The sequence below is a fragment of the Oncorhynchus mykiss genome, chromosome 16, assembly GCF_013265735.2.
Source record: "Oncorhynchus mykiss isolate Arlee chromosome 16, USDA_OmykA_1.1, whole genome shotgun sequence".
NCBI classification, from domain to species: domain Eukaryota; kingdom Metazoa; phylum Chordata; class Actinopteri; order Salmoniformes; family Salmonidae; genus Oncorhynchus; species Oncorhynchus mykiss.
In genome coordinates this window covers 64,343,255-64,364,220 of record NC_048580.1, presented here as the reverse complement: position 1 = coordinate 64,364,220, position 20,966 = coordinate 64,343,255, and the positions used below count along the sequence as shown (strand labels likewise).

Genomic DNA, 20,966 nt, shown 5'->3' with positions numbered 1-20,966 from the left:
ACAAAAGTAATTTGAGAACCGTGCTCCCAAATTATTACCAACACATCAACTGTCCAACTTGCATAAATTCTACTCTTGACCACTACTACACGCCTTTTCAACACGGGTATAAACACGGATATCCCGTCCTCCTTTCTGAAAATCTGACCATGACTCCATCTTGCTTCTTCCCGCCTACAAATAAAGACTTGAGGGAAATTCCGGTGATCAGGTCTGTATAGCTTTGGTCTGACCAATCAGAATTCACAATGAATACGCCACCTCAGTCACCGGATTCAAACAAGATAGTTCAGACGTGACACGGGCAACCGAATGCACCATTGGGTGCACACTGCCTGCCCTACAGGACACCTACAACGTCAGGTGTCGCAGGAAGGCCAGGAAAATCACCAGGGACACCAGCCACCCAAGCCATGCCCTGTTCTCCCAGGTTCAGTCACTCAGACGCGGGCAGTACAGGAGCATCATGGAAAAACTGAAAGACTGGCAAATATTTTCAACCTTCAGATCATCAGGCTGCTGAATTTTCAACCTTCAGATCATCAGGCTGCTGAATAGCCAACACTATTCAGCTACCTACCCCACCTCCCCTCTGCTACTCCCCCATGGACATTCCCACACACCTTTAACTCTCACTGACCTTACCTGCTACTCCCCCATGGACATTCCACCCCCTAACAGTTTTTACTCTGCCCCCACCCCAACGACATTCCTCCCTGTTGCAGTTGTTAATATGTATATTATTACTTTTTTGTTTTATTTCACTCAATGGTCATTCTGCTGCTCCCCCTGTGGTCATTCTGCTGCTCCCCCTGTGGTCATTCTGCTGCTCCCCCTGTGGTCATTCTGCTGCTCCCCCTGTGGTCATTCTGCTGCTCCCCCTGTGGTCATTCTGCTGCTCCCCCTGTGGTCATTCTGCTGCTCCCCCTGTGGTCATTCTGCTGCTCCCCCTGTGGTCATTCTGCTGCTCCCCCTGTGGTCATTCTGCTGCTCCCCCTGTGGTCATTCTGCTGCTCCCCCTGTGGTCATTCTGCTGCTCCCCCTGTGGTCATTCTGCTGCTCCCCCTGTGGTCATTCTGCTGCTCCCCCTGTGGTCATTCTGCTGCTCCCCCTGTGGTCATTCTGCTGCTCCCCCTGTGGTCATTCTGCTGCTCCCCCTGTGGTCATTCCCCCCACTCCCTCAATGGTAATTTTTCTGCTCCCTCTGGTCATCCCCCCCCCCCCCCCCCCCCCACCCCTTCAACAGTCTTTACTAGAGGTCGACCAATTAATTGGAATGGCCGATTAATTCGGGCCGATTTTTCAAGTTTTCATAACAATTGGTAAAAGGCATTTTTGGACACCGATTATATTGCAATCCATGAGGGGACTGCATGGCAGGCTGACCACCTGTTACGCGAGTGCAGGCAGCGAGGAGCCATGGTAAGTTGCTAGCTAGCATTAAACTTATCTTATAAAAAACAAATCAATCCTAACATAATCTCTAGTAAACTACACATGGTTGATGATATTACTAGTTTAACTAGCTAGTCCTGCGTTGCATATAATCAATGCGGTGCCTGAAATTGTGTCACTTCTCTTGCGTTCATCTCTAAGCAGAGTCGGAGTATATGCTGCAGTTTGGTTTGCCTGGCTCATTGCGAACTGTGTGAAGACCATTGCTTTCTTCCTAACAAAAACTGTAATTAATTTGCCAGAATTGTACATAATTATAGCATAACATTGAAGGTTGTGCAATGAACAGCAATATTTAGACTTAGGGTTGCCACCCGTTTGATAAAATACGTAACGGTTCCGTATTTCACTGAAAGAATAAACGTTTTGTTTTCGAGATGATCGTTTCTGGATTTGACCATATTAATGACCTGCGGCTCGTAAGTCTGTGTGTTATTATGTTATAATTAAGTCTATGATTTGATATTTGATAGAGCAGTCTGACTGAGCGGTGGTAGGCAGCAGCAGGATCGTAAGCATTCATTCAAACCGTACATTCCTCCGTTTGCCAGCAGCTTTTCGCAATGCTTGAAGCACAGCGCTGTTTATGATTTACCAACTCCCGAGATTAGGCTGGCACTAGTCAAAGGTCTATGAAATACAAACGGTATAGAGAGAAATAGTCCTATAATAACTACAACCTAAAACTTCTTAACTGGGAATATTAAAGACTCGTGTTAATAAAAGGAACCACCAGCTTTCATATGTTCTCCTGATCTGAGCAAGGAACTTAAACGTTAGCTTTTTTACATGGCATATATTGCACTTTTACTTTCTTCTCCAACACTGTGTTTTTTGCATGTTTTTTGAACATGTTTTATTATTTATTTGAGACTAAATAGATTTTATTGATGTATTATATTAAGTTCAAATAAAAATGTTCATTATTCATTCAGTATTGTTGCAATTGTGATTATTACAAATATATATATATATCTCGGCCGATTTAATCGGTATCGGCTTTTTTTGGTCCTCCAATAATCGTTCGACTTCTAGTCTTTGCTCTGCCTCCACACCAAGGGACATTTATTAATTAATCACTGTATATAGTGCTACTTCTATATTGTATTTATTACAATTTTCATTATTTTATTTCACTAGCCCTGCATGTTGAAGCTCGAAGCCTAAGATTTTCACTGTACCCTTCAATTACACCTGCAACACTGATAATGGAATTAGATTTTCAAGGAGGTGTCCACATACTTTTGAACATGTAGTGTATGTAAACAAATACATGGTACTTATTTATATATTGGGACAAAATGTACTTATGTGGGTAGACCCCAATATGATAGACCCCCCCCCCCCCCCCCCCAAAAAAAAATGACCCATGCATTGGCCGGGAATCGAACCCGGGCCTCCCGCGTGGCAGGCGAGAATTCTACCACTGAACCACCAATGCTTTAGTGGAGCAAACCCCTCCCCGGGAGTAATATAACAGATCGGATGAAGTGAATCAGAAGTTGAAATATGTTGATTTTGTATTTAGCTATCCAGATCGAAGGACCATTAAATGAGAAGCAGTAAAATGTAATTAGAGTGTTATTACATAGTACTTACAGCCTGTTTGCAACGAGGATGTGCAAATAAAATTTGAGATTCCAGACTGATCTAAAATAATGATTCTAGAGGTTTAGCAATAATTCACTTGTTGACAAATGCAATCCAAAAGAAAAGTTAATCAGGTGAAATTTAAAGTACTTATTTCGGAGTAAATCCTACGATGCTTAACTTTTCCTACATTTGTTTACGTTACAGCCTCATTCTAAAAAGGATTAACCAGTTTTTTTCCCCTCATCAGTCTACACACAATAGCTGCATGATGAAGGCTAAGATTTTCACTCTACCCTCCAATCACAGCTGCAACTGTGTACATGTGACTAGTAAACAATCTGAATTCAAATCAGCAAAGGGGGACCAACTCCATATTAATGCCTATGATTATGAGATGTTCGATGAGTAGGTGTCCACATACATTTGGCCATGTGTTGTATGTAAGCAAATACATGGTAGTTATTTATATATTGGAACACGGTTGGACTGAAATTTTAATCACTTATTTCTGTAAGTAGATCCTAAAATACTTTTGAAAAAGATACACATGCATTGGCCGGGAATCGAACCCGGGCCTCCCGCGTGGCAGGCGAGAATTCTACCACTGAACCACCAATGCTTTGATAGAGCAATATTTCGAGCCCAATACCCATATAATAGAAAGCACAAAGGGGATGACTGGTCAAGTTGGAGGATGGAGCAGATGGGAATGAAGGCATGTGAAGAATGTAAAGTTGTTTTTTTGAAAGGTGGTATGATTTATGCCTTATTGTGGACATCAGCCTGTTTACGACATGGGTTTGAAAATAAACTTATTTGAGATATACCAGAGGGATTTAAAAATAATGATTCCAGAGCTATAGCCATAATTAACTTGAGTTTCAAATGTAATCCATGTGATCATTTATAAGGAAGCATGTAACATGTAGCTGCTATTTAAAAATGTGTAAATAAATACATGTACTTATTACTTCTATGAGAATATTCAACAACACTTCAAAAAATATCCCTGCATTGGCCGGGAATCGAACCCGGGCCTCCCGCGTGGCAGGCGAGAATTCTACCACTGAACCACCAATGCCTTAGTCATGTAATTTTCTAGACTTTTGAGTTTGAATGGAGCATGCATTTTGCTCTGTCAGCGTGATTTGTGTTTGTTTATTTCACTTTTGTTTATTATCTATTTCACTTGCTATGGCAATGTAACCACATGTTTCTCATGTCAATAAAGCTATGAATTGAAGTGAAAGAGAGGGAGGGAGAGAAGGGAGATATAGACTGGGTGATTGGAACAAAGTTAGTCAGACACTCAATTCCACTTCCCTAGACCTCTTTCTGGACCATTGAGGATGAGTGAGAAAATGCAGTTGCATGGCATATAGTAATAATAGTTCATCCTTCCTGTTAATATATATTAATTACGTAAACAAGCATACATGACTGTTCCATGCGCAAAACCCTCTCACAGACATTGTCATCTGCTCTCATCATAGCATAGTTAATTGCCTGCTGATTGGATATAAACAGCAGATGGGCTTCCCATTGTATTCAAACTGTTTGGGTAGGTTTTAGAGTCCAAGAACATTCACACCTGGCCTAATGGGTAACCAGTTGACTGGACTTCACAGAGATATGAAAGTTGACAAAAAACTGAACTGAACACATTTGGCATGTTTTTTCTATTTTTATTGCAACTGGGATAAACCTATAGCATACAGTAAAGTGTTTCTTATATTCATATATTATATCAATATCAAATGAAAAAATGCAGCTGATATGGACTTTCCATATCGGTGCCAATCACTACAGATTAATGTTTGAGACAAATACTTATTGATCATTGATTTGACAAGGACCATGTTCTTTGTATGCTGCACCAGAGTTCTCATTGTTAGTTTTAGCTGGCAAGCTGGAAAACACAATAAAATAACTCCGTGTTGACTGAAAGCCAAAGCTGTGAAATGTGCTGCATTGTGAAGGCATGCGCTAAGAACCTGCCTAAAGACATGGTGTCAGTTCCTATAACCCAGCCCTGAAGTCATTCCATTCCTTTTATGGCCGGTACTCCCCTTATATGGTTGCACGGCGCGAGGGAATACACGGAATCTGCAAATCTGGGAAAGCAGAGGGTTTTAATAAAAGTCACACACACACTGGCTAAGAGTTAAAGAAAACAGACTACGTACTTTTCTCTCAGCAGCTTCCATACTTCCTCACCACAGTGGGTATTATTCAGACCAATGCGGAAAATGCCATTCTGTATGGTATGCATGAGATAGACAAGGGAGGAAGTTTCCCTTAGACACTGATTCAAGGCCAGTTTAGCATATTCTCCTCTAATGGTTGAAGCTGGAATCATTAATAGGCGAAATTGCCACTTCCGTTTTGGATATTACAACAAAGACGTTACTGCAAACAGTTGCATGCGCAATAGGACAGCAGAATATGCACTGCACATTTTGTTCCTATGCTGTAGAATGCTCCTTTCCTCACATTTTTATTTTACCTTTATTTAACTAGGCAAGACAGTTAAGAACAAATTCTTATTTACAATGATGTCTAGACCTGAATCCAATCGAGAATCTGTGGAAAGAACTGAAAACTGCTGTCTCTCGATGTGCAAAACTGATAGAGACATACCCCAAGCGACTTACAGCTGTAATCGCAGCAAAAGGTGGCGCTACAAAGTATTAACTTAAGGGGGCTGAATAATTTTGCATGCCCAATTTTTCAGTTTTTGATTTGTTAAAAAAGTTTGAAATATCCAATAAATGTCGTTCCACTTCATGATTGTGTCCCACTTGTTGTTGATTCTTCACAAAATACGCACGCTTTACTGCCGGACAAGATATCTTTGATTTGGTCTCACTCTCCAGTATTATGAACACCAACAACAGCTAGTTTGCAGTCTTTCCTGCCTCAGTTTGAAGTGATTGTGTTAGCTTTGTTGTTGGCTAGCTCCTATAAACAAGTGTCCTGACGAGTGAGCACATTTTCTATGCCATGCGAAATCTCGCCTCATTAGCTCATTGTTATGGATGTTTCCAAATAAACTCAGCAAAAAAAATAAACGTCCTCTCACTGTCAACATCATTTACTTTCAACAAACTTAACATGTGTAAATCTTTGTATGAACATAAGATTCAACAACTGAGACATAAACTGAACAAGTTCCACAGGCATGTGACTAACAGAAATGGAAATGGAATAAGGGTCAAAATCAAAAGTAACAGTCAGTATCTGGTGTGGCCACCAGCTGCATTAAGTACTGCAGTGCATCTCCTCCTCATGGACTGCACCAGATTTGCCAATTCTTGCTATGAGATGTTACCCCTCTCTTCCACCAAGGCACCTGCAAGTCCCCGGACATTTCTGGTGGGAACGTGCCCTAGCCCTCACCCAGACCTGCTCAATGGTATTGAGATCCGGGCTCTTCATTGGCCATGGCAGAACACTGACATTCCTGTTTTGCAGGAAATAACGCACAGAACGAGCAGTATGGCTGGTGGCATTGTCATGCTGGAGGGTCATGTCAGGATGAGCCTGCAGGAAGGATACCACATGAGGGATGAGGATGTCTTTCCTGTAACGCACAGCGTTGAGATTGCCTGCAGTCCAATGATGCTGTGACACACCGCCCCAGACCATGACGGACCCTCCACCTCCAAATCGATCCCGCTCCAGAGTGCATGCCTCGGTGTAACGCTCATTCCTTCAACGATAAACGCGAATCCGACCATCACCCCTGGGGAGACAAAACTGTGACTCATCAGTGAAGAGCACTTTTTGCCAGTCCTGTCTGGTACAGCGACGGTGGGTTTGTGCCCATAGGCGACGTTGTTGCCAGTGATGTCTGGTGAGGACCTGCCTTACAACAGGCCTACAAGCCCTCAGTCCAGCCTCTCTCAGCCTATTGCGGACAGTCTGAGCACAGATGGAGGGATTGTGCGTCCCTGGTGTAACTCGGGCAGTTGTTGTTTGCCATCCTGTACCTGTCCCGCAGGTGTGATGTTCAGATGTACCGATCCTGTGCAGGTGTTGTTACACGTGGTCTGCCACTGCGAGAACGATCAGCTGTCCGTCCAGTCTCCCTGTAGCCCTGTCTTAGGCGTCTCACAGTACGGACATTGCAATTTATTGCCGTGGCCTCATCTGCAGTCCTCATGCCTCCTTGCAGCATGCCTAAGGCACGTTCACACAGATGAGCAGGGACCCTGGGCATCTTTCTTTTGGTGTATTTCAGAGTCAGTAGAAAGGCCTCTTTAGTGTCCTAAGTTTTCATAACTGTGACCTTAATTGCCTACCGTCTGTAAGCTGTTCGTGTCTTAACGACCATTCCACAGGTGCATGTTCATTAATTGTTTATGGTTCATTAAACAGCATGGGAAACAGTGTTTAAACCCTTTACAATGAAGATCTGTGAAGTTATTTGGATTTTTATGAATTGTCTTTGAAAGACAGGGTCCTGAAAAAGGGATGTTTATTTTTTGGCTGAGTTTACATGTACCTAGAAAACACCATAAACAAATGCAAATGCAGCTACTGTTGTTATTTTGGCTGCACTGTTTGGTGTGAGTGTTAGCTAGCTAGCACGCAAGGGATACGTACGTTGCCAGCCAGTATGGCAATGCAACATTTAGAAGGAATGACTGGGTCTGATCCATAGATACAGAACAAAGACTGAACGACTGGGTAGCGTCTCTAGCAACCCAAACGATAGAACGAACCAGCAGCCGGCTTGGGTAGCCCTAGATTTGTGTCAGGACTATATCTTGTGGAAGGATGAAATGGTATGAATAAATTCATCAACTTCGTCTCAGGCCTACCAACACTCCAATATATCCTTTAAACACCGGGTTCTCGGGCCTACCAACACTCCAATATATCCTTTAAACACCGGGTTCTCGGGCATTATCACTTAATTGGCCAATCCTTGCATATCATTTTCATATTGTTATTTGACGCGACAAAGTGTTATTTGACGTGTATCTTTTTTGACACGCAAAGACCCAAATGGCGTTCCATAGTATGTCAGGGAACAATTGTTCTTGTAAAAACATTAGGATTAGTTTTGACCATTTTGATTGACTTTACTTCATTTCACCATGCCAACCAGATACTTTTATGGTAGGTAAAGTGAACATTTCTGGAAATGTGTCTTCATTTGATGTTATGTTATATCCCTCTGCTGATGGCATGACAACCTGGTTGTAAAACAGAACATTTGAGAATTATTTCCATCTAAAGATAGTATCTGCCTTGCAAATGATTTTGATTGGGCCTAATATTATGATGATACTGTTTTGACAACCTGTAAGCACCTATAATAGTCAGTTGTGGAAAAAGTACCCACTTGTCATACTAGAGTAAAAGTAAAGATGCCTTCATAGAAAGTTACTCAAGTAAAGGTGAGTCACCCAGTAAAATATTACTTCAGTAAAAGTCCAAGTATTTGGTTTTAAATATACTTAAGTATCAAAAGTAAATGTAATTGCAAAAATATACTTATGTATCAAAAGTACAATTATAAATAATTTCAAATTACTTTTATTAGGCAATTCAAACAGCACAATTGTCTTGTTTTTTAAATTAAATGATAGTCAAGGGCACACTCCAACACTCAGACAATTTACAAATGAAGCATTTGTGTTTAGTGAGTCTGCCACGTCAGAAGCCGTAGGGATGACCAGGGATGTTCTCATGATAAGTGTGTGAATTTAACCATTTTCCTGTCCTGTTGAGCATTCAAAATGTAACAAGTACTTTTGAGTGTCAGGGAAAATTAATGGAGTAAAAAGTACATTATTATCTTTAGGAATGTAATGGAGTAAAAGTAAAAGTTGTAAAAAAAAATGTAATAGTAAAGTACAGATACCCCCAAAATGACTTAAGTAGCACTTTAAAGTGTATTTACTTAAGTACTTTACACCACTAATAGTTTTCCACTGAGCCAGTGTCTCTATAGTGATAGGTGTACAGTATGAGGGGAGATGCAGCAGGTAGCTTGCATACCTTCCAAGCCTCTGATAATAGTTCAGCTAATCCTCAGGCACGTGTGGGCAGAGGAGATATGGAGAGAGGCGGTGTGTGTGTTTGTGTGTCAAGGCAAAAGAATGCCTCTTCTAAGAACTAGAGGATACTAAATGAGAGCAGGAATGGCATGCAGGCTTAACTCCGTCCGCCTGACTCGTGCTGGAGCCAGGTAGAACACACACACTTCCCCAATTATGATATAAATCAACTGTAATACATTTTTATAAACACACATGTAGAGATGTAGGGTCTTAATTTGATCAGGAAAAATAGATTTTATAGTATCGCATTTATAGTATCGCACTTCTCATGTACCCTACTTTTGGCCAGCTAACAGCCTAACCACTTCTCATGTACCCTACTTTTGGCAAGCTAACAGCCTAACCACTTCTCATGTACCCTACTTTTGGCCAGCTAATAGCCTAACCACTTCTCATGTACCCTACTTTTGGTCAGCTAACAGCCTAACCACTTCTCATGTACCCTACTTTTGGCCAGCTAACAGCCTAACCACTGATCATGTACCCTACTTTTGGCCAGCTAATAGCCTAACCACTGATCATGTACCCTACTTTTGTCCAGCTAACAGCCTAACCACTGATCATGTACCCTACTTTTGGCCAGCTAACAGCCTAACCACTTCTCATGTACCCTACTTTTGTCCAGCTAACAGCCTAACCACTTCTCATGTACCCTACTTTTGGCCAGCTAACAGCCTAACCACTTCTCATGTACCCTACTTTTGTCCAGCTAACAGCCTAACCACTTCTCATGTACCCTACTTTTGGCCAGCTAATAGCCTAACCACTTCTCATGTACCCTACTTTTGGCCAGCTAACAGCCTAACCACTTCTCAAGTACCCTACTTTTGGCCAGCTAATAGCCTAACCACTGATCATGTACCCTACTTTTAACCAGCTAACAGCCTAACCACTGATCATGTACCCTACTTTTGGCCAGCTAACAGCCTAACCACTTCTCATGTACCCTACTTTTGGCCAGCTAACAGCCTAACCACTTCTCATGTACCCTACTTTTGTCCAGCTAACAGCCTAACCACTTCTCATGTACCCTACTTTTGTCCAGCTAACAGCCTAACCACTTCTCATGTACCCTACTTTTGGCCAGCTAACAGCCTAACCACTTCTCATGTACCCTACTTTTGGCCAGCTAACAGCCTAACCACTGATCAAGCAACATTATGGACTAAATGTTAAAATCCTGTTACAGCGGGAATATTTTGCTACGACAATACAGTTCCAATTAAGATCCTACATTAAGATCCTACATTAAGATCCTACATTAAGATCCTACATTAAGATCCTACATTTTGCTGCGAAGAGACAGAATCAATAGATCATTTATTCTGGTATTGCCCCTGTGTAGGTTGTTTCTGGTCACAGGTTCAGGAATGGTTAAAAAAAATCCCAACATTCACTTAAAATGAACCTTACAATTTTATTTATCTATTTAACCTTTATTTATACAGGTTTTTCTCATTGAGATAACGTATTTTATTCAAGAGAGACCTGGTCCAATAGCAGCAGGGGAAACAACGTTTCAGACAAAACAACTTACATACACTAACACAACATTATACAAAACTATAAACAAACAACAAACGAACACTACAAATACCAGTGTTGGGCGATTTGGAAAGCCATAGTCAGTCAATAAATAACTTTTCCTAAAAGTATTATCTCACAATCTGTTGATAATTTACGATTTGAAAGGTAAATTTTTTTTGTAAAACATCACCGTACAATTGAAAAATATATGGCACATGGAAACCAAATGAGGGTTGTCTATGGTGATAGGTGGCATGGGCTGAGAGTGACTGAGGGGCGGGATTAAAGAGCTGAGGTCTATGGTGATAGGTGGGATGGGCTGAGAGTGACTCAGGGGCGGGATTAAAGAGCTTATGTTTGGTCATGTATTTCTGTTATGTGACTGCTTTATATAAAAGTACCATGAATGTAAAATGTACGTTTGTAAATGTAGCAAAAAATCTGTAAAAAAACGAAAATATTTGTCCTCCGTGGATTGGTTAACAAAAATAATTAAAAAAGATCCTACATCTGAACAGTACATACACACACAACAGAAGGTGCATGAGGAGGTAATTGTGTGTAAGGTCAAGGGTAATTTGGATCTAGGATAGGCAATAGGTCTTTCTATTGTCAGTGCCACTAGGGAGCGTGTGTTAATATTCACTCAAGATCGCAATGACGATCCTGGTCCTCAGGCTACAGTCTGGCACCCCTGGGCCCTCACCCTTCTGAGGGCCTGTCCTGATACATGAGTGTTTGTTGGATGCTGTTCTTGGCCCTCTCCTCTATCCTCTTGCTTGCGTTGGCCAAACCTGACCACACGTCTATTTCTGGCCCTTTGAAAATAACTGAATGGAGTGTTGTGGTGGGTTGTTGTGTTCTACCACAAGGTTAATACAGGGAAAGCACAGTCACCGGGATGGAATTTGTAACGTGCGTGTGTGTCTGTGTTACTTTATCACAGACTAATTAGCCCATTACATTATCATTATGTGTGGTTCTTGACTCCACGTAATAGCAGACAGCAGTCTGGCCTGGGGTCTACAGTACAATATGTCCCTGATGTTATCTCATGACATTAAGTATCAATTCAGTATATCGTGTCACTTCAGTCACTGGTGCTCAGCTGTCAAACTATTTTATAGAAATATTAAAATTAGATTTCTTTGTTCAATAGCTAACCTAAAATGCTTCTCTCTCCCTCTTTCTCTCTCCTCTCCTCTCTCTCTCTGTCTCTCTGTGTCTGTAGCTGGCTGACTTTGGCCTGTCCAACCGCTTTAAGAAGGACAATTTGCTCCAGACGTACTGTGGGAGTCCTCTCTACGCCTCCCCAGAGATAGTCAAGGGACTGCCCTATCATGGCCCAGAGGTGAGAGGACAACACACACACACACACACACACACACACACACACACACTTACACCGTTTCCCTGTGTTTCTCCTGGGTCTGTGTCAGGTGGACTGCTGGGCAATGGGAGTCTTGCTGTATGCGCTGGTGTACGGCAGTATGCCGTTTGACGGGGCCAGCTACAGAGCGCTCACAGAGCAGATCAGCCAGGGACGCTACCGCAGACCAAACCCTCCCTCAGGTAAGCCTACACATCACCTGCAGTCTCACAAGGAACTGTAAACCTGTTAGTCCATGACTGTCCTGTAAACCGTCGTATTGTACTGAGCCCTGCCTGTGTCTGTCCCCTCCACACAGACGCCTGTGCCCTGATTGACTGGCTGCTGACGGTGCGTGTAGAGGAGAGGGCCACAGTGGAGGACATAGCCAACCACTGGTGGGTCAACTGGGGCTATGAGGACAGTGTATGTGACTGCCCCTCATCCCCCCACCAGGACTGCCCCTCCCCGCTGCTCGCACGCTACATCGACTGGCAGAACCGGGTTGCCACGGCAACCAGTTGCCCGAGCTCTGACCCTTCCGCTCACCCTCACCCGTTCTACTTCAGCTTCCCCCTGAAGGGTGATCGCGGGGGAGGGGGGAGGTCGAGGGGGGAGAGGTCAAGTTTAAGGAAGTCGCGTAAGGTGAACACTATTCCCCAGAATGCACTGGGAGCATGTAGTCCAGTTTGTACGACAACTGCCATCAACACCACCACCACCACTGCCGCCTCCATTTCCTCTTCCTCCAAAGGCCAGGTCGAGAGGAAGAAACCAAAGGGGATTCTGAAACCCCAGCGGAGCTTTGATTCAACCTTCCTGCCCTCTCCTAGAATGATGGGGGAGAACTCCTCCGCCAAGCCCTGCAACCTGCCTCCCCAGCCCCACAGAGCTCACACACACACTCACTCACACAGTGATGGTCTGTCCACAAGCCTGCCTGCCCCCTCTATGTTCTCCCATTCCTCCTCCAAGATGCCCAAGAAGGGGATCCTAAAGAACCTGTATGGTGGTGAGTCAGGGTACTGCTCATCCCCAGAGAGAGGTATGTCTGGAGCGGGCACAGGAGTACGAGGTAGAGGGGTTGATGGAGATATGTGCTGCTCTTACGATCCCCACTCCCGCTCACCCAGCTCAGAGCACAGTCCAACAATGCGGACGGAAGCAGTGAGAAGGAGGAAAGGCATTCTAAAGCGCAATGGCAAGTTCTCACACAGCCTGGACCTCCCTGATGCCCTTCATCCCTCCTTATCCTCAGCTCTGGCCCATTTCCCTGAGGCGCTGCACCAGCTCCATCAGGCTTCCGGGGGCAGCAGACCCCCCAGCGTGGTGAGTGAGGACAGCCTCCTCTCCTCCGATTCTTTTGACCTGCTGGACCTCAGCGCCCAATCACGCCGCAGGATCTTCTCCCGGGGCACCCAATGCAGTGCTTGCAGCTCAGAAGAGGAACTTGAGGACCCGGTAGCAAGGGCGGCAGACGGGATTGGATTAGGAAGAGGGCGGGGCAGAGAGGAGGAAGATGAGATGTCATTGGAGGAGAGACAGGAGATGCTAAGATAAGATAAAGGTTGTGTTCCCCTGCTCAACCAATGGTTGCATGCCACATCATCGACTGTCCCGTCGGGCACCAGATTGCTATAACATAGGATGTGGGTAGCTGATACATAAAATACCTATCCAGGTGTTGTAAGATCTGGCATGAGTCATTAACGCCTGGGTAGAGCAATGTGCCCACAATATGATAAGCCCAAGAGATGACTGGACGCTTGTAATATCAGTTACTGGTGCTGTCTGATAGGCCCAAATTACTGGCAGACTTTGTCTTTGCTAACCAAATGACAAATAACAATAAAGAATTCAGCGGAAGCACCTAGACAACCTGCAGTGATCGTATGTTGAAGGAAGGTCATCAAGAAATTGTTCATTTCATCAAGATCAGTTACTGATTGGAATGGATTGAGACTGCTGTCCTAGTGATGGGATAAAACACTGTTGGATTCTTTAACTGTGTGAATGAAGCCATCGCTGACTTTAAGGACTCCTATGTGAACTAACAAAACACTGTACAGGAGACCACATGGCATTCCCAATCTGGCCCTCATACCATCATGGCCATCAAATCATCCCCTACTTCCAGTTGGATCATTCATCCCCTCTCCTCTCCCCTGTAACTATTCCCCAGGTCGTTGTTGTAAATGAGAATGTGTTTTCAGTCAACTTACCTGGTAAGATAAGGGTAAAAAATAAAATGTCTATGGAATCCTGTGGACACGAAGCTAATGTGCAATGTTAAGACATAGTTAAAATTGTTCCTTTAATTCAAGCATGCTGTTTGCAGCATCAGACTGCATGGGCCAAATATACTGTATAATATACCCATTTTATGTGTTAATTCTAAGTCCCTTTGGTTAAAACAATGATCTAAATGTCTGTACAGTGTATGTCTTTGACTGGGGTGAAACCAAATGGTGTCAACGTGGATGTGTTATCTCTGTGCCACAAGACATGTAATATTACTCTTATTTCATCTGATTTCACCGACAGCATGAGCCTTCGGATATATATATGATCTCTGAGGTCACAAGACAAGACTGATGACTGATGGTCACAAGACTGATGACTGATGGCATTTTACCATGGAATGTGATCTTATGGTCAAACAGACTGGAAGATTGAATGAGACTTTGAGGATTTTAAATCTGGGATCTGTGCGCTGGAAAAGTGTAAGGGTATGTGATTACATTTGACTGGGAGGCAAGGAGGTAGTTACATAAAGTATTATTGCTTTGGTTTTTGGATTGGTTCAACCGTTTTGGTACTGTGAAAGAAAAAATTAAATACAAGGAATGATGAAAATGAATACTTTTTTTCTGGAAATAGGCCTAATGTTTTCTGCTGTCTCACTTCCTTCAGAATGAGCAACGACCAAAAAGCACATTCATTTATCATAAATTGCAGGAAGTGTTTTGAGGTATTAATAACTTGACTGATGTGTCCCTGGCACTTTCACAGATGTCTGGAGGTCTAGAAATAAGATGCTGAGAAAACATTGTGAGCCACTGGAGATGACAGATTAAACACGCATATACTGGATACAAAAATAGGAGCTTTTTAAAATACAATCATGATAGTGATTAGAAAACGCCTGTCTAATACCGAACAGAACATCCATTTTTAGACACTTCTCTGGTCTCTGCAGTGGAGAGGCCTTTTCCCTGGGTTGGCCATAAGTAGGGGAACATTAGGGGGAACAGAGCGTTGTGTTTATAATGTGCCACTAGTGGTTGTTTTTGATCGATAGCAGAAACCCCATTCTGTCCCTCTACACAAAGACATATCTACTCTAAAGTCCATTTCCATGTTCTGTTCATTTGCTATGATTAGAAACCATCTGAAGTAGTGCACTCTACTGACTGGAGTCACAAACACAAAATTACTAATGCCTTACCTCTCTGTTGCAAATGCTGTCCATACCACAATCCCCTCTATGGAGCGAATCTAGGTCATAGTCCAGCCAAACCCTCACCATGTCACCTCATGCCATCAGAACGACTGACCCAAAGGCAGCCATTTTAATCTCAGGTTGACTCGTGTGTTTTTGTTATCTGCATCAGAAAAGGATGGTGTTGCTTAAATGGCTAATCCTATTCTTTTCAGGGAGACTTGATGATGTCATGGCTCAGGCAACACTAAACTAACATTTACCCAAGAATGGGGGTAAGAATAACATTCAGCTAAGCAACACAGAACATCTGAATAATGGATTGTATGCAGTGAGAGTAATTTGTCCCTCTCTTTAGTATCATCGTCAAGAATCTTTTCCATTAACTTTGGAGCAGTGTGTTTATCTACTTGATACGTACAGTGCCTAGCAAAAGTATTCACCCCCTTGGTGTTTTTCCTCTTTTGTTGCATTACAACCTGTGATTTAAACTGATTTTTATTTGGATTTCATGTAATGGACATACACAACATAGTGTATGAAAAAAAATAACTTGTTTTAAAAAATTGTAAAAAATAAAAAAAACTTGAAAAGTGGTGCATGCATATGTATTCACCCCCTCTGCTATGATGCCCCTAAATAAGATCTGGTGCAACCAATTACCTTCAGAAGTCACATAATTATTTAAATAAAGTCCACCTGTGTGCAATCTCAGTATCACATGATCTGTCTAATGATCTCAGTGTATATATACATCCACAGAAATACATCCACAGGTACACCTCCAATTGACTCAAATGATGTCAATTAGCCTATCAGAAGCTTCTATAGCCATGACATAATTTTCTGGAATTTTCCAAGCTGTTTAAAGGCACAGTCATCTTACTGTATGTAAACTTCTGACCCACGGGAATTGTGATACAGTGAATTATAAGTGAAATAATCTGTCTGTAAACGATTGTTGGAAAAATTACTTGTGACATGCACAAAGTAGATGTCCTAACCGACTTGCCAAAACTATAGTTTAACAAGAAATGTGTGGAGTGGTTGAAAAAACAAGTTTTAATGACTCCAACCTAAGTGTATGTAAACTTCTGACTTCAACTGTATATATATATATATATATATATATCGCCCAATGAAATGCTTTCTTGCAGGTTCCGTCATGACAATGCAACAACAATAAGAAATAATCAAATATAAGAATAGGAACATAAAGTAAATGGCAGTAGAATAGAATAAACATTTTATCATAAGTATAGTATAATACAGGAAGGTTTAGTTTATAATCTAATTGTTACACATATTGGGAAAGGGGGGGATGGGGTCAGGTGTTTAAATTGAGCAGTATAACAAGAGTCTGGTAGGAGCAAATGTGATGTGTGTGAAGCATGTGTGTGTGTGTGGGGGGGGGGGTGATGAATCAGAGCTGGTGATCAGTCCAGTTCAAGTGTTCAGCAGTCTAACGTCTTGTAGATAGAAACTGTCTTTGAGCCTGTTGGTATCAGACCTCATGTTCCAATACCCAGAGTTGTATAGCTTTTTCTGACCCCTCTCTTTGGGTGATACTGTGAGGAATCACAGGATGTGTTATACAGGTACACTGGACCATTTTTGGATTGAACAGAACACCAACATCCTTCATTAAACACGTCAGCGACATGTTAGGGGACGTCAGTTGACGGAGTAGACGTCCAATCACAAACACTGCAGGCTGAGGTTGACTTGTGTACATAACGTGAATATATAACTCAACCTCGGCTTGCAGTGTTTGTGAGTGGAAGTCCACTCCGTCAACTGACGTGTTTAATGAATGATGGAGTCCAGGCTGAGGTTGTTGTTGACAACCTTTCAAAATAGCTCTAGACTTCACATCAGGACAGAGCCATAACGTTACGTAACAACATCCCCCTTTAAAATGTTGAGTTCATGTTCAGCTGACAGCTACAATGAGTAGTGGCATCAACAGTCATTGACCATGGAACTCTAACTATGCAATGGTCCTTCAATGTTCCTGTCTCCAGGGCCATATTTCCATTACACATCATTATTTAGAAAAACCTTTGGACCCAAAACCACACATAGAAGCATAGCCACAGTTTGTCCTTTCCAAACATTAAAAAGGATTCAAACTGCTTCATTTGAGAAATTAGACTTAGGGCGATGAAAAAAACGATAATAATTCAGGAACATACACAGGAACATGAAGAGATTGTCTAATTTCCGGGGGTATGGCTATTCATGTCTGAACTGGCTTTTCAAGCTGAGTGGCAAATGCCAGATTTTGCACCATTTTACAGTTTCTGACCAAAGTCCTAAATCTGGCAACTTTGACAGTGTATGGAGTCAGGGTAAATAGTTTAAACCCTTTTGTCTTCGGTGATTGCCAAGTCTTGAGGTCAGATCATTGTATTGGACTGAAGTGGTTCTGTTAGGTTAGTGTTAAGACATAGACAAACACACTATCCAGGATACACTTCCACACTCCATCCCCCAGGGGCAGCAGCAACCTTGTCCAAATACTGAGCCTGGTTGATAAGCACATCATGTGTAACCAATTAGGGGGATTGTTAGTGATTGTCCCTAGACATAACAAGTCAGGTTACAGACCAGTTAACTAGACCGTAGACCCCTAGACATAACAAGTCAGGTTACAGACCAGTTAACTAGACCCTAGACCCCTAGACATAACAAGTCAGGTTAAAGACCAGTTAACTAGACCTAAGACCCCTAGACTTAACAAGTCAGGTTCCAGACCACTTAACTAGACCTAAGACCCCTAGACTTAACGAATGCAGAAAAATCAGTAGGCTAGTTATGAGTTTCGTAACACAATCACAATCTGGGTTTCTAGGCCTGAGATCATCTTTGTGGAATCCTGACTCTGTTTGTGTTGCTTTGCAACTGAAATGTCACGTGATCTTATATTTTTATATTTTCCGTTTATTAATCAGTCAATCCGTTTGTCCATTTTTCATAGGTCTTTAAGGTATGAGCATCAGCTAAATGCATTTCACACAAATTTGATGAAGACTAACAGCCCAAGTAGTAAGTAACAGAACGTGCCAAGTAATAACACGTGTCAATTTGGTAACACTGGCACAGAACCAGTGGTGGAAAAAGTACCCAAATGTCATACTAGAGTAAAAGTATAGATACCTTAATAGAAAGTTACTCAAGTAAAAGTGAAAGTCACATTAAATACTTAAATATCAAAAGTAAATGTAACATAAGTATCAAAAGTAAAAGTATAAATCATTTTAAATTCCTTATATTGAGCAAGCAGGCAGCACCATTTTCTTGTTTTTAAAATGTATGGATAGCCAGGGTCACACACTCAGACATTATTTACAAAATATGCATTTGTGTTTAGTGAGTCCGCCAGGCCAGGCGCAGTAGGGATGTTCTCTTGATAAGTGTGTGAATTTGACAACTGTCCTAAGCATTCAAAATGTAACGAGTACATCTCCTTCAGGGATGGAATCCTGCCGAGCACCGGCCAGCCGGCTGTGGAGCTGACACAGTGGCGAAACTTCCACCAGACCAGCGTGGGGTCCGGCTTCTGGAAGAAAAAGGAAAAGTAGGCGGGCGTGGGTTCCCCAGTAGCTTGTGTAGGTTTGCTACTTGCTTGCTAAGAGTCGCTCCTGTAGTCCTCCGCAAGCAAGCAGTTGCTACATTGAAAGTCAGCACAGTCCAGGAACAAAGCAAAGTAAACACAGCTCCTGCAGCACTGGAAACGTTCAATAGTGGCCACCATTTGAGACCGCCGAGCCAGCTAGGCTAGCTGGGCTTTCATGTCTCTCACACTATGCGGAATCTGGCAGGTTCCCGGGACAGATAGTAGCGCTCACAGCAATAGCCCAACAGAGCCGCAGGATCCAAAATAAAATACAAGTATATGAAAACACTGTCAGCTTTTAAACCGAGGTCTTTACTTCAGGTTTCAGCGTTCAACAACAACAAACATATGTTGTGTGTGTATGCATGCGTACCTACAGTGCATTCGGAAAGTATTCAGACCCCTTGACTATTTTCACATTTTGTTATGTTACAGCCTTATTCAAAATGTTTTTTTTTTTATCCTCATCAGTCGACACACAATACCTCATAATGACAATGGAAAACATGTTTTATAGACATGTTTGAAAATCTATAAAAAAAGAAAAAACAGAAATACCTTTTAACATTAGTATTCAGACCCTTTGCTATGAGTCTCTAAATTGAGCTTAGGTGCACCCTGTTTTCATTGATCATCCTTGACATGTTTCTACAACTTGTTTGGAGTCCACCTGTGGTAAATTCAATTGATTGGACATGATTTGGAAAGGCAAACACCTGTCTATATAAGGTCCCACAGTTATCAGTGCATATCAGAGCAAAAACCAAGCCATGAGGTTGAAGGAATTGTCTGTAGAGCTCCAAGACAGGATTGTGTTGAGGCACAGATCTGAGGAAGGGTAACAAAATATTTAAGCAGCATTGAAGATCCCCAAGAACACAGTGGCCTCCATCATTATTAAATGGAAGAAGTTTGGAACCACCAAGACTCTTCCTAGAGCTGGCCTCCCGACCAAACTGAGCAATCGGGCGAGAAGGGCAATGGTCAGGGGCTGACCAAGAAGCCGATGGTCACTCTGACAGAGCTCCAGAGTTCCTCTGTGGAGATGGGAGAACCTTCCAAAAGGACAACCATCTCTGAGGCACTCCACCAATCAGGCCTTAATGGTAGAGTGACCAGACGGAAGTCACTCCTCAGTAAATGGCACATGACAGCCCACTTGGAGTTTGCCAAAAGGCACCTAAAGGACTGAATGCCAAGAGTCACATCTGGAGGACCCTGGCACCATCCCTACGGTGAAGCATGGTGGTGGCAGCATCATGCTGTGGGGATGTTTTTCAGCATCAGGGACTGGGAGATGATGAACGGAGCAAAGTACAGGAGATCCTTGATGAAAACCTGCTACAGAGCACACAGAACCTTAGACTGGGGCGAAGCTTCACCTTCCAATAGGACAACGACCCTAAGCACACAGCCAAGACAGCGCAGGAGTGGCTGTACTTGGACTTGAACCCCGATCGAACATCTCTGGAGAGACTTTAAAAATAGCTGTGCAGCGACGCTCCCCATCCAACCTGAAAGAGCTTGAGAGGATCTGCAGAGAAGAATGGGAGAAACTCCCCAAATACAGGTGTGCCAAGCCTGTAGCGTCATACTCAAGAAGACTCGAGGCTGTAATCGCTGCCAAAGGTGCTTTAACAAAGTACTGAGTGAAGGGTCTGAATACTTATGTAAATGTGATATTTCAGTCGTTTTTTAAAAGAAATGTGCAAATAATTATAAAAACCTGTTTTTGCTTTGTCATTCAAATCAAATCACATTCTATTAGTCACATGCACCTAATACAACAGGTGTAGACCTTACAGTGAAATGCTGGTATAGAGGTCCTGGATGGCAGGAAGCTTGGCCACAGTTATCCCCATTATGGAGTATTGTGTATAGATTGGG

General features: G+C 42.6%; 1 protein-coding gene and 3 non-coding genes across 4 annotated transcripts in view; 1 reads left to right on the top strand and 3 right to left on the bottom strand.

Moving 5' to 3' along the window:
* The window catches only part of LOC110492536 (NUAK family SNF1-like kinase 1), a 43,094-nt gene extending 27,118 nt beyond the window's left edge, over positions 1 to 15,976 (top strand). Inside the window, exons 5-7 of the mRNA XM_021566940.2 lie at positions 11,881 to 12,000; positions 12,089 to 12,221; positions 12,338 to 15,976. Of these exons, the coding sequence (XP_021422615.2) occupies positions 11,881 to 12,000; positions 12,089 to 12,221; positions 12,338 to 13,578 (1,494 nt within the window). The 3' untranslated portion in view covers positions 13,579 to 15,976. The remainder of the gene's footprint in view (positions 1 to 11,880; positions 12,001 to 12,088; positions 12,222 to 12,337) is intronic.
* On the bottom strand, positions 2,826 to 2,896 carry trnag-gcc. Its single transcript has one exon. It is a non-coding gene; the product is annotated as a tRNA-Gly (tRNA).
* On the bottom strand, positions 3,597 to 3,667 carry trnag-gcc. Its single transcript has one exon. It is a non-coding gene; the product is annotated as a tRNA-Gly (tRNA).
* Positions 4,059 to 4,129, bottom strand: trnag-gcc. The gene has a single exon. It is a non-coding gene; the product is annotated as a tRNA-Gly (tRNA).
* Positions 15,977 to 20,966: the final 4,990 nt, after the last annotated feature.